The sequence below is a fragment of the Trachemys scripta genome, chromosome 1 (genome assembly GCF_013100865.1).
Source record: "Trachemys scripta elegans isolate TJP31775 chromosome 1, CAS_Tse_1.0, whole genome shotgun sequence".
Taxonomy (NCBI): Eukaryota; Metazoa; Chordata; order Testudines; family Emydidae; genus Trachemys; species Trachemys scripta.
This window is the reverse complement of record NC_048298.1, coordinates 337,207,299-337,219,764: the sequence shown is the minus strand read 5'-3', so window position 1 is coordinate 337,219,764 and position 12,466 is coordinate 337,207,299. Positions and strand designations below refer to the sequence as shown.

General features: G+C 57.4%; 1 protein-coding gene across 1 annotated transcript; it reads left to right on the top strand.

Moving 5' to 3' along the window:
- Window positions 1–1,783: 1,783 nt before the first annotated feature.
- On the top strand, window positions 1,784–10,008 carry LOC117871347 (leucine-rich repeat-containing protein 51-like; the record flags this gene model as incomplete). The annotated part of the gene is given in 4 exon segments (XM_034759232.1): window positions 1,784–1,881; window positions 3,590–3,795; window positions 6,279–6,427; window positions 7,602–10,008. Coding segments are annotated over 4 exon segments (582 nt in total). The 3' UTR covers window positions 7,744–10,008.
- Window positions 10,009–12,466: the final 2,458 nt, after the last annotated feature.

Here is a 12,466-nt window from a genome sequence, read left to right as displayed (position 1 = left end):
CCGCCCCATCCAACCACCCCTTCCTCCCTGAGTGCCCCCAGAACCTCTGCCCCTGACTGCCCCCCGCCGCCCCATCCAAGCCCTCCTCTCATTCCTAACTGCCCCCCCGGGATCCCTGTCCCCATTCAACCCCCCCTCCTCCCCGTTCCCTGCCCCCTTACCGTGCTGCCTGGAGCACTGGTGGCTGGCAGCGCTAGAGCCGCGCCGCCTGGCCAGAGCCCGCCACGCCACCGCACAGCACAAAGCACTGGGTCAGACCGGGCTCTGCAGCGGCGCTGCCCCAGGAGCTCACAGCCCCACCGCCCAGAGCATTGCGCCGGCGGCAGAGCGAGCTGCTGCGCGGGAGGCGGAACAGCGGGGGAGGGGCCGGGGGCTAGCCTCCCGGGCCAGGAGCACAAGGGCTGGGCAGGAGGGTCCCACGGGCCAGATGTGGCCCATGGGCCGTAGTTTGCTCACCTCCGGTTTAGTGCCTTATTCCTCATTTCAATTTGTCTGGCTTGAACTTCCAGCCGTTGGCTCTGGTTCTGCCTTTCTCCACTAGACTAAAGAGCCCGTGATCCGGCGTAGTCCCCCTGGGAAGGTAGTTACCCGTGGTAATCACGTCACCTCTCAACCGGCTATTGGAGAAGCTAAACAGACGGAGCTCTTGAAGTCTCTCACTCACAGGCATTGTTTGCCAGCCCTTGAATCATTTTGGGGGGCTCCTTTTTGCACCCTCTTCAAGTTGTAAACAGCCTTTTACAGATGTGGACAGCTGAACTGGAGGCAGTATCCGGTGTCTGGCGATCAGTATCCAGTCTCCCCAATGCCGGATACAGAGGGGAAATCGCCTCTCGAACCCTGCTCCCCTCTTTGTACAACCAAGGGCCACGCTAGCCCTTGTGTCACACGGGGGACTCATATTGTTCATGCACTGTGACCCCCAGCTCCTTTTCAGGGTCACTGCTTTCCAAGATAGTCCCCCATTCTGTAGGTGTGGCCTGCATTCTCTGGTCCCGTACAGGGAAACTGAGGCACGGTGGGATTAGGGAATTTGCACAAGGAGAGAGTAGCAGAACTGGGAACAAAACTTCATTGTTAAATCCCCTTCTGGGCTGAGCTCTTTGGCTCCGAGGGGCAGGCCTGTACTTCCTGGGCCAGCAACCAGCTAGGTGCGTCCATCCCTAGTGAATTCAGAGACCTGCGCTCCACAAAATTAAACGTGAAGTTAAATGTTGCCAACCTCAGCTCCCCTGCCGTTTTGATTGGATGCGGTATTCTTGTTCCTACCCTAACCCGTCATGTGCCTCGTGCTCTTAAACAGCTGCTAGTTCCACCCCAGAGGTGGCTGCACTCCAGAGGCACGGATGTGAAAGCCGCTGGGGTCGTCTCGGTTGAATGGCGCCATCTGATGGTGTTGTGACGTCGTTACCTTGCGGTGCTGCAGGTGCAGCCCTGTTCATACTAGTCTGGTTGCTTAAGGGGGGAATGCCATGATGCTGGGGGGTTGAAGACGAAAATGTCCTTTGATTTGTGCTCCACCTCAGCAGCACAAAATATCGTTGGGAGCCAGCTAGTGTGTCTGTGCACCACTGCCCTCTCCTGGATGGAATTAGGACTACCCAGCCGTGTGTCATGAGCCCCGTACTGCTCGTTACTAAAGAAGAGGCTCTGCTAGTTGAGGTGAAAGGGCCCTGGTCTTTGGACCCAAAAGGAGCTGTGTTCTAGTCCTGGCTGTGGCTGTGACGCCTTAAGGGCTGTTCCGGTTTCTTTATTAAAATCCCTCTCCTGCGGTTTTTCCTAGCGTGGCCTGAAAGATGAGCGTGCGATGGGATTGCTGTAAGATCTCACTGCAGGCGCCTCCTCTGGACTATTCCTTCCGAGGCATCAGCTTCATCCAAGGTGCGGCTGTTACTGTGCAAAGCAAACTAGCACAGACTTGTTGGGGGCGGGGGGGGGGGGGCGCTAGGGCTCTGTCCCCACCACAGCTGTCGCTCATTGGCTCCTTAGCTGTCCTGCCCTGCAGAAAGGCCGGTTCATGCAAGGACCAGTCTACCACTGGGGAAACTCAGGCCTGGAGCTCCAGTGCCTTGCTCGGGCTCACGAGAGGAGTCAGTGGCAGAGGTGAGAGGAGAACCCAGGTGTCCTGCCTCCCACCAGCAGCGCACACCCGCCCTCCCAGAGCTGGAAATAGAACCGGGAGTCCTGCCTCCCGCTTCCTCCTCTAACCCTTCCCCGCTGCTTCCGGAGCTGCAGCACAAGGCACCGGGAGTGACCGGGAAAGGACGGAGAGCAAAGCGGGAAATCAGCCAACTGCACGTTTCAATGCTGCCGCCACCTCTGTCGTGTGATGGGATTCAGCCAGAGCAAGCAAAGCGCACGGCTGTGCGAAGGGCCGCTGTCCCCAGTGTCGGGGTCCCCCTGCAAAGGGCGTGTCGCTGGGCCAGCCTGGGCTGCTTTGAGTTATGCATGATGAAGGTGCCCGTCGCTGGCAGGTGGTTCAGTCTTAGTCCGCTGGCTCCCTGCTGTCCCACCGCCACGGGCTTCACAGACCCGGCCAGGGAAGAGGGTCAGATCCCGGGAGCTCTCTCGCAGAGCAGTCCTGTTACTGCTGGGGGGAGGGATAGCTCAGTGGTTTTAGCATTGGCCTGCTAAACCCAGGGTTGGGAGTTCAATCCTTGAGGGGGCCACTTGGAGATCTGGGGCAAAATCAGTACTTGGTCCTGCTAGTGAAGGCAGGGGGCTGGACTCGATGACCTTTCAAGGTCCCTTCCAGTTCTAGGAGATGGGATATCTCCATTAATTTCTAAGTTCTCATCAACGGCAGGGACAACGTCAAGCGATGTTGTACTCAGGGGTGCAATGGGGCAGTGCAGGGGGTGACAGGGGGCCAGCCCACCCCCTTGACCAGATCTGGGTGGCGTCATGGCGGTGCCCCTTCCCTGCTGCCATGACAGAGGGCCGGCCGGGCCAGCCTGGAGTGGTGTGGTGACCCTGTACACCAGGTTGCACCGCTAAATTTGGGGTGACCAGGCAGGTAACCTGGGCCCCTCCTTAGCAAAACGCTGGTAATGTCCCCAGCCAGACTCCGGGCCCTGCTGTCCGAGGGGTTGCACGGACACATAGCCCCTACGCTGAAGAGCCCAGACGCAAGTGGAAGGAAGGGTGAACCATGATCTGTTCCCCGTGACCCAGAGAGAGGGAGTGACTTGCCCGGGGTCAGCCAGGAACCTGTGGGAGAGCCAGAAGTGGAAGGTGGGTCTGCTGCACCTCGGCCCATTGCCTTAGCCACAGGACCAGCATTTCCACCAGCTTCGGAGCAACGAGCAACAGGGGTCCCTAAAACCCACTGCAGAGAACCACGCTGTGCCGGCACTGGCGATGAGCGCGGGGAACCAGCGGCGCCCTCCCTCTCTGATCCTGCAGCTGCGGGGTGGGTTAACTAGAGTGCAGGGACGTGCCCAGATACCAAGGTGATGGGAGCCGTACCAGAACCAAGATAGACCGGGTCTGTGGCTGCCCAGCCGGTCACTGCTGCCGCCGACCGAATCAGCAACAGGTCAACCCTTTCCCTAGGCTGCTCTAACCCCCTCCCTACTCTCCCCACTAGACCTGCTGACAGAGGAGCCCCGCGCTGGCCTCAAGGTCATCAAGCGCTCGGCCGGGGGGAAGCTGCTGACCCAGGCGGTGCGCCTGAATAACAACACCATCAACGAGCTGACGGACTTCGCCTCCACCATGGAGCAGCTGCTGGAGTACCCCGACGAGCTCTCCTGGGTCGACCTCTCCTTCAACGACTTGTCTACCATCGACCCGGTACGGCTGCGCGGGAGCACAGGGGGCTGGTGGCTTAGGGGGTTAGCCCTCAACAGGGCAGGCTCCTAACCCTGCTTCTGACACCAACTCCCCCTGAGGTCTCGGGCAAATTCCTGCCCCTCTGTGTGCCTCAGTTTCCCCACCTGTAAAATAACGGTGATACCCCTCCACCCCCTTTGAGCTGTGCGGTTGAACCAGCGCCACAGCCACGTGAGTACAGCTGGATTACACACTGCAGCTGCTCACCTGCCCAGGGCTAGCCGGGAGTGGAGGGGTTTGGGAGAATCCGTTTCCAAAGTGCTCCCAGGTGGCGCCGGTGCTTGGGCCACACCGGTGTTACTGCTCTGCAGCCCTGACTCACCGGACTTGGATTAGAGCCCAAATGCTGCTCCCCGCCAGGTCCGTTCTGCCCCCTGCCCCTGCACTAGTGCAGCCCGGTGGCAGAGGGGACCAGCTGGCAGAGCAGGCTTGCTGTGGGGAGCGGGGCTGATGCCCTGGCCACCTTTAGGGAACTCGGGCGATTCAGGGGATCCCCGCCAGTCAGAGCTGCGGGGAGCTCGGAGGGACTCAGTGTTGGCCTAACTCTGCTGCCATTGTAAAAGCCCCCTGGCGTTCAAGGGGGGCTGACAGGCCAGTGGTGGACTCTTTCGGAAATCACAGCCCTATTGGGTGTCCCCTAAGCTCTGGGGAAAATCAGGCTGCTTTTCCCAGCTGGGTCCCAGTGGGGCCTTGGGTGAGTCCCAGCTCTTCCCTGTGCCTCAGTTTCCCACTCCGCAGAGCTGGGATAGTGGTCCTGCCCCACTTATAGAATCCTAGGCGCCGACTTCCCCTCTTTCCTGTGGGTGCTTGACCCCCCCGTTCCAACCCCTTCCCCAAAGTCCCCACCCCAACTCTGCCCCCATTCCAACTCCTTCCACAAATCCCCGCCCCGGCCTCGCTTCCTCCCCTGACCATGCCATGTTCCCACTCCTCCTCCTCCCTCCTGGAGCATGCGAACACTGCAAACAGCTGTTTGGCTGCGGCCAGGCGGAAAGCGCTGGGAGATAGGCAGAGGAGTAGGGACATGGCGAACTCAGGGGAGGAGGAGGTGTGGCGGGGGGTGAGGGGAGCTTGGCTGTCGGTGGATGGTCAGCACCCACTAATTTTTCCCTGTGGGTGCTCCAGCCCCGGAGCACCCATGGAGTCGGCGCTTATGTATAGAATCACAGGACTGCAGAGGTCATCTAGTCCAGTCCCCTGCACTCAAGGCAGGACCAGGTATTATTTACATCATCCCTGACAGGTGTTTGTCTAACCTGCTCTTAAAAATCCCCAATGATGGAGATTCCACAATCTCCCTAGGCAATTTATTCCAGTGCTAAACAACCCTGACAGTTAGGAAGTTTTTCCTAACGTCCAACCTAAACTTCCCTTGCTGCAATTTAAGCCCATTGCTTCTTGTCCTATCCTCAGAGGTTAAGGAGAACAATTTTTCTCCCTCCTCTTTGTAACAACCTTTTATGTACTTGAAAACTATTATCCTGTCCCCGCTCGGTCTTCTCTTCTCCAGACTAAACACACCCAATTTTTTCAATCTTCCCTCCTAGGTCATGTTTTCTAGATCTTTACTCACTTTTGTTGCTCTTCTCTGGACTTTTTCAAATTTGTCCACATCTTTCCTGAAATGTGGCGCCCAGAACTGGACATAATATTCTAGCTTAGGCCTAGTCAGAGTGGAGTAGAGCAGAATTACTTCTTGTGTCTTGCGTACAACACTCCTGCTGATACATCCCAGAATGATGTTTGCTTTTTCTTTTTTTTTTTTTTTTGCAACAGCGTTACACTGTTGACTCATATTTAGCTTGTGATCCACTATGACCCCCAGATCCCTTTCTGCCGTACTCCTTCCTAGACAGTCATTTCCCATGTTGTATATGTGCAACTGATTGTTCCTTCCTAAGTGGAGCACTTTGCATTTGTCCCTATTGAATTTCATCCTATTTCCTTCAGACCATTTCTCCAGTTTGTCCAGATCATTTTGAATTTTAATCCTATCCTCCAAAGCACTTGCAACCCCTCCCAGCTTCGTCCACAAATTTATAAGTGTTCTCTCTATGCCATTATCTAAATCACTGATGAAGATATTGAACAGAACCGGACCCAGAACCGATCCCTGAAGGACCCTGCTCATTATGTCCTTCCAGCATGACTGAGAACCACAGATAACTACTCTCTGGGAACGGTTTTTCAACGAGTTATGCCCCCACCTTACAGTAGCTCCCGCGAGGTTGCATTTCCGTAGTTTGTTTGTGGGAAGGTCCCTGCTCCATGCTCATGAAGCCCTGTGAAATCCTGGGGTGAAGGAGGCTAGGGAAAGGCAAAGCCCGGCTGGGGCTGCTTTTGACGTGGGGGCAGGGGGTCTTATGGCCCAGCTTATACCCTGGGAGAGGCTTGCTTTGCGTCCAGGCTCTCCACGCCCTCCCTCACTGGGTCTGTGGCTGCAGGTGCTGACTATGTACCCCAACCTCCGGGCCCTCAACCTGCACGGGAACAGCATCCAGAGCCTCGGCGAGGTGGACAAGCTGGCCGTCCTGCCGCGCCTGCGCACGCTGACCCTGCACGGAAACCCCATCGAGGAGGAGAAAGGCTACAGGTGGGGCAGAGGGGCTCCGCCAGCTAGTGCATCGGGGAGAGGGAAGGACGGTGGGCGCAGAGAAGAGCCCAGCCCTGGGGAACAGCTCTCTGCCCTCTGCTGCCAGGGTGCCCAGAGACACTCGCTCAGGGCCCCATCCACCTCCACTGGAGTCAATAGACTCCCGCTACGCCCTGCCCAAGACTCCACATCCCCCCTCTGGGATACACAAACCAGACCATGCCAAGGGAAAACTTTTAAAAGGCTGGGCCTGGCTCCTGTCAACCCTGCTCACGAGCTAGCCTGCCCCATGCATGTGCGTCTACAGATCCTCTCCTCAGTGCCAGGGGACAGCCAGGGCCAGAGACCCTCAGCAGGATTAGGGTCCCATCGTGCTGGGCACCGCACGTTCACATAGTGAAAGTCCATCCCCAGACCTCACCTAACGTCACCAGCAGGGCAGGGCAGAGAATCCAGATCCCCTGAGTCCCTGCCCGATCTCCTCGCTCACGCTGGAGTTGTGTAGGCCCCAAGCAGTGGTTCTGGACTGGTCCTCGGAGAATCACTTGCCATCGCTCCGAGATGCGTGACGGAGCAGGCCGGCCCATGGGATTTGAAATTCAATGATGCCGCCACTATCAGGGCTCGACCAGCTGTTCGTTAACCCTGCTCCCTTTCGGGAGACGTGCGACCCCAGTCAGGCAGTAGGGTCCGAGAGCAGCGGCAGCAGGTAACGGAGGTGCTGACGAGCTGTATTTGTTCTTCAGGTCTAGTCCCTTGCAGTGTAGGTGCCAAGATCCACCCAGCTAGGGAGGAGCCCATGGGAAGCGCATCGCTGGTCTTGCCCTTGATTTTATACAAGCTGCTCTGCTCCAGGGGCCCAGTGCCCACATGATCCCAAAGGCACCCCAAGCCGACACCCTGTGCTGTCTGGCCCTAGGAGACAGGCTGCAAGGAGGCAGATCAGGGACTCCTGGGCAGCACTGATTGCAGCAGTTCGTTCTGGCCCCCTTGGGAGAGGAAGCAGTGCCTCCATCTACTACCGAGGGCTTCTCTAGGCCCAGGCTGGGGCGTATAGCGTGAGCTGGGGGGAGGGGAGGAGAAGCAGCCCCCGGCATTCCGGTGGGGAGGCCAGGGAGTAGCCCTGGCCTGATAGCCCCCGCCGTTCCGGGCCTGACCGGCCGCTCTCCCACAGGAGCTACGTGCTGTCTGTGCTGCCCCAGCTGAAGTCCTTCGATTTCAGCGGCGTGACGAAGCAGGACCGCTCCACCGCCACCTTCTGGAGACGCATGAACGTCAAACCCAAGGTGGCCAAGAAAAGGCGGAACGACTACTGAGGGGACGGGCTGAAGCAGCATCTGCGCCGTTCAACGGGGCCCAGCGCCCTGCGGGGGTGGGCGGCGTAAAGCCCGCGTGTTAGCGTAGGAATAAAGGCTTCGAGCTCTGTAGGGTAGGACGATGAATCGCTATGAGGGGCGGGGCTCAGTCATCACTGGAAACGGACGGGGAGAGCTGCCGTGGCAGTGGGCCGGGTACACACCTGCCACTGTTAGCACAGAGGGTCTCTGCTCGGCTCGCTCCACCCGCTCTCCTGAGGGGCTGGGAAATGCCCCTCCTCCTCTCCTGGGACCAGCAGGCAGCTGGTGGGGAAGAAATGGGGCCCTGGGCCTCCCAGGAGGTGGTTGTGCCCCCAGCAGCGGAGGAGCTGGCCTTGCCCACTGCGCTCCTTTAAGGTGTCCCAGCCCCGTTCTCCTGCTGAGCTGCCAGGGGGAGTCCATCTGTGGTCAGGAGGTGCCCGCGATCCCACGCTGGCTGCTTCCTTCGCGGGGAGGATGGGGCAGCACCACTCCCCGAGGCTCTTGTGCCCCAGGCTTGCTCAGGGGGGTTCTCTGTAAAGTGCAACCCTCCACCCCCAGCACATCAGACCCAAAGCCAGCCAGGGCACAGAACCACCCCGACACAGCCCCCGGCTAGAGCCCAGGGGCAAAGAGAGGGACCCCTCCCCGGGGAGGCAAACAGCTCAAAGTGCTACGTACGACAGGACTGTCCGCCTTCCACGAACCTGCCTCCCCTGGCCCCCGTAGGCGGGCTCTGCTGCGTGAGCCCAGTCGCTCCTGCGGGCACTAACCTCATCACACGCTCAGCCCACCTCCAAACGCTCGGTCTCCTCACTAGCAGGGGTGGGATGAGCCTGAAGGCCCCCGACTCCTTTGGGGGAAGAAAGCTGGTAAGTGACTGTCCCACACGACCATTTGATTGAACTCATGGGCTCCCATCAGTCACAGGGCCTGCAGCTTCTGGGACAACTCAGCCCTGCCCCCTGGGCGTTAGTGCTTAATGCTCAGAGTCGTTCCCAGCTGAGCCAGCCAGGTTTCCCTTGTGCCCCAGGCCAGTCAAGTCATCCCCATGCAAGTCCCCGCCTGCCACTGTCATCACTTCCCAAGAGGCTTCGAGCACAAATGCTCCAGCCCCAACAGGAAATTGTCACCTCGCTCTTTGTCTTCCCAGAGGCAGAGTTTGCCCAAGGCAAAGCATGTTTGAACCATCCCAGGCCGTGGGTGCGGCTGTGTAGAGCAGCAATCCGATCCCTGACCATTAACTGACAGTGCATGCCCAGGGGGCTAGGTTGGGGCCGGGGGCTAGCAGTGGTTCCATGGTGTCAGACCTATTCCCCTCCCAGACACCTTTCCCCCACCGGCAGCTGTTCACTGCCCCTACCGCTTCCCCAGGGCCGCTTCGGTGAGGCCCCAAGAGGGGTAAATACTATGGAGCTACAGATCAGGCCTAGGGCCTCCCTTCTCCCGTAAGAACAGTGTGGGGAGGGAGCCAGGGTTCCAGCTGTGGCTAGGTCTACCCTAGGTCTGGCATAGTTGAGAGCAACCTCAGGGCTGCTCTAAGTGACACCAGCTGCTAACTGTGCCCAAGGAGCCATTGGCCATGCAAGGGAGGGGTGTAGCACCTGCCTGGCTTCCCTCTACCCTGGGGCAAAATGGCACAGCACCTGTTTCTCCACCCCTGAAGACTGTCCCACCTGCAGGGATATGCAGCCCAGGGGATGCACCTTGCAGCAGACAACGTCTCCTCAGACTGAGGAAAAACAGTGCCAAAGGGGTGAAATTCAGCCTGCCAAAGCTGCACCTGCCCCTCCCAGCTCTCCTTTAGCACAAACCCCTGTCCCCACATTCCCTGTGCTTGCCCATGGGCTTCAGTGCACTTCAGACCCAAGCAGCTGCCAGCCTTGCTAAAGCAGAAGACAACCCCTTTAGTGATGGTATTGGGGGGGAGGGGCGGCAGAGAGAGAGCGTTGTGATCCTCTCTCAGGAGACCCTAATGTGTTAATGCTGCTGCGCCAGCCTCCCGAAGCCATGGCTGCATGGGACGCTCAGGCCAGCTCCACAAATCAGAGTGACAGTGGGTAGTGATCGCCCTTGTGCACGGTCTGCCCCATCCCTTGTCCGTAGGACCAGGAATGAACTCCACCAGCTAGGCCAGGAGCAGGTGGTAGAGACGCTCTGGGGTACTATGGAAGAAGCTCCTGGGTTAATGGTCTGAGGGCTCCTTGCCCCGGTTTTGCTGGCGCACTATTAAACACGTCAACTCTCGCCCACGTGGAGTTTAAATTTTTTGTAAGTGGTCCAATTTCTTGACACGGGGCCATGATTTCCATAGGGGGGCACTGATCATCTAGGCTGCCGCACACAGCCCTGGCTAGAGAATTGCACCCTGTGGTCCTACAGCAAGGCCAGTAACGTGTGGCTGAGTGGAGCATCTCTTAGGGTATATCTACACTACCCCCGGCTCGATGCACCGGGGTTGATTTAGCAGGTCTAGTGAAGCCCTGCCAAATCGACCCCAGATCGCTCTCCAGTCGACCCCGAACGAGAAGAGTAAGGTAAGTCGACAGGAGAATGGCTCCCGTCGACCCAGCGTAGTGTGGACCCGGTGGTAAGTCGATGGAAGCTATGTCAACTCCAGCTACGTTATTCACGTATCTGGAGTTGCGTAGCTAAGGTCAACTTATTGCAGTAGTGTAGACATAGCCTTAGAAAGCCAATAGCCATTTAAAGATTACGATGTGGAGAATCGGCAGCAGCCCAAGGGAGGCTGCTCCAATCGTCCCCTCTGTTAAAAATCAGCACCTTATCACAGGGATCCAAATTGTGAGCAGAGCAACTGAGTGAAAAACCAGTGGATTTTTTAATTCCAAGAATCTTACTGGACTGAAAAAAATTCAGACAATACAACGTTTGGTGGGACTGCTCCAGCCGCCTTGAGGAGATGTGGTTTCATACCCTTGTTTTGCTGCACTCACACGTCTAGATTACCCCAGAGGGGTATTACAGATAAATGCAGTTCTATCGTTTCCGACGATCTGATCTGAAGCCATTGCAGCTCGTCCACATCAACTCGACAATCTGAATGCCTGTTAGCTCGATTGTGCCCCACAGAACGTGGGTTTTGAGTACAACAGTCTGCTGCACTCAAAGCTGTGACTGCTACCAGGGGCGCTGGAACAGTTTGTGTAGTGGGGGTGCTGAGAGCCGCTGAACCAAACTGTAAACGCTGGATATGATGGAAAGCACTTCGAGCCAGGGGGTGCAGCAGCACCCCTACTTCCAGCACCTCGGACTGCTGCCCGTATAGATGTACCTGAGTTAGCTTTGATCACGCTAGCTCAAACCATATGGGAGAAGTTGTGGCAGGGCAGACTGCCTAAGCCCACCTGAGCTACTGGGTCTGCTCCTGTTACTCAAACTAGATGGATCAAAGTAGCCCAGTTATGTCTAGACTGCAATCAAAGGTTTGACTGCAGCACACGTAGACATAGCTGGAGTCACTGGTGGATGACTGCCTCTGGGTCTCACGTTTATAGCAGGAGCATTTCTGGTGGCAGGCAGAAGCCGCCAGGGTGGCATGTGAAGAAGCCAGCATGGGTTGTTTGGGAGCTACTCTAAGGCAGCTTGACAAGCAGTTCCCCACAGCTGGGTAGGAAACAGAGTTCAGAGTCAGCAGTTGGCCAGGGTCAGAGGAGAAGATTTGAAAATCCTTCCTGTGAGACTAGAACTGTGCTAGAAACTAACATTGCCCACAGTTGCCTGCTTTGATGACCAGAATGGGAGGGGAGGGACAATCACGGCCAGGACTGGGAGTCAGTGTCTTTGGACGAGTCCCTTAAACCCCAGTGCCTCAGTTTCCCCTTTATGAAGTGTTTAATACTGACCTACTGCATGCGGGGAGTTGAAAGCTGCTTGGATTGCCCTGTTATTGCACAGCCTAACTAAGGCTAACCATTTCATTGATCAGCTTTCCCCTTAGGGCCTGCCTTGAATTCTGAACTCCAAGTACCCCCATCAGGTGGTCACTTTGCCTTCAACGAGGACGGGTGAGGGCCGCTGTGACAGGCTGGGGGCTTGGTTTAGGCAGAGTGAGGAGACCTGAAGGCAGCAGCGCAGAAGTAAGGGTGGCCTGGTATGGTATTACCACCCTTACTTCTGCACCGCTGCTGGCGGGGCGCCGCCTTCAGAGCTGGGCGCCTGGCCAACAGTCACCAAACTCCGAAGGCAGTGCAGAAATGGTGGTGGCAATACCACAATCCTCCCTAAAATAAACTTGTGACCACCCGAAACTCCCTTTTGGGTCAGGACCCCCAGTTTGAGAAACGCTGGTCTCCCCCATGAAATCTGTATAGTAGAGGGTAAAAGCACACAAAAGACCAGATTTCACGGGGGTAGACCAGATTTCACGGTCCGTGACATGTTTTTCATGGCTGTGAATTTGGTAGGGCCCCCCCAAGTATGAATTATACCAGGGCAGTAGCGTAACTAGGGGGGCAGTGGCCGCTCCCCCTGAGTGCATTCCCCAAAAGTGGCGCTTTTTTAACTCACTCACAAAAAAAAAAAACGTGCCACCCGCTGTGGTGCGGTCTTCGGCGGCGGGACCTTCGCTCACTCCGCGGGGCTTCGGCAGTGAGTCCTTCAGTGCCACCGAAGACCCAGAGCACTGCCCCGTCCGTAAAAGCGCCGCGCGCTTTTTAACTCACTCGCAAAAAAGGTGCCACCC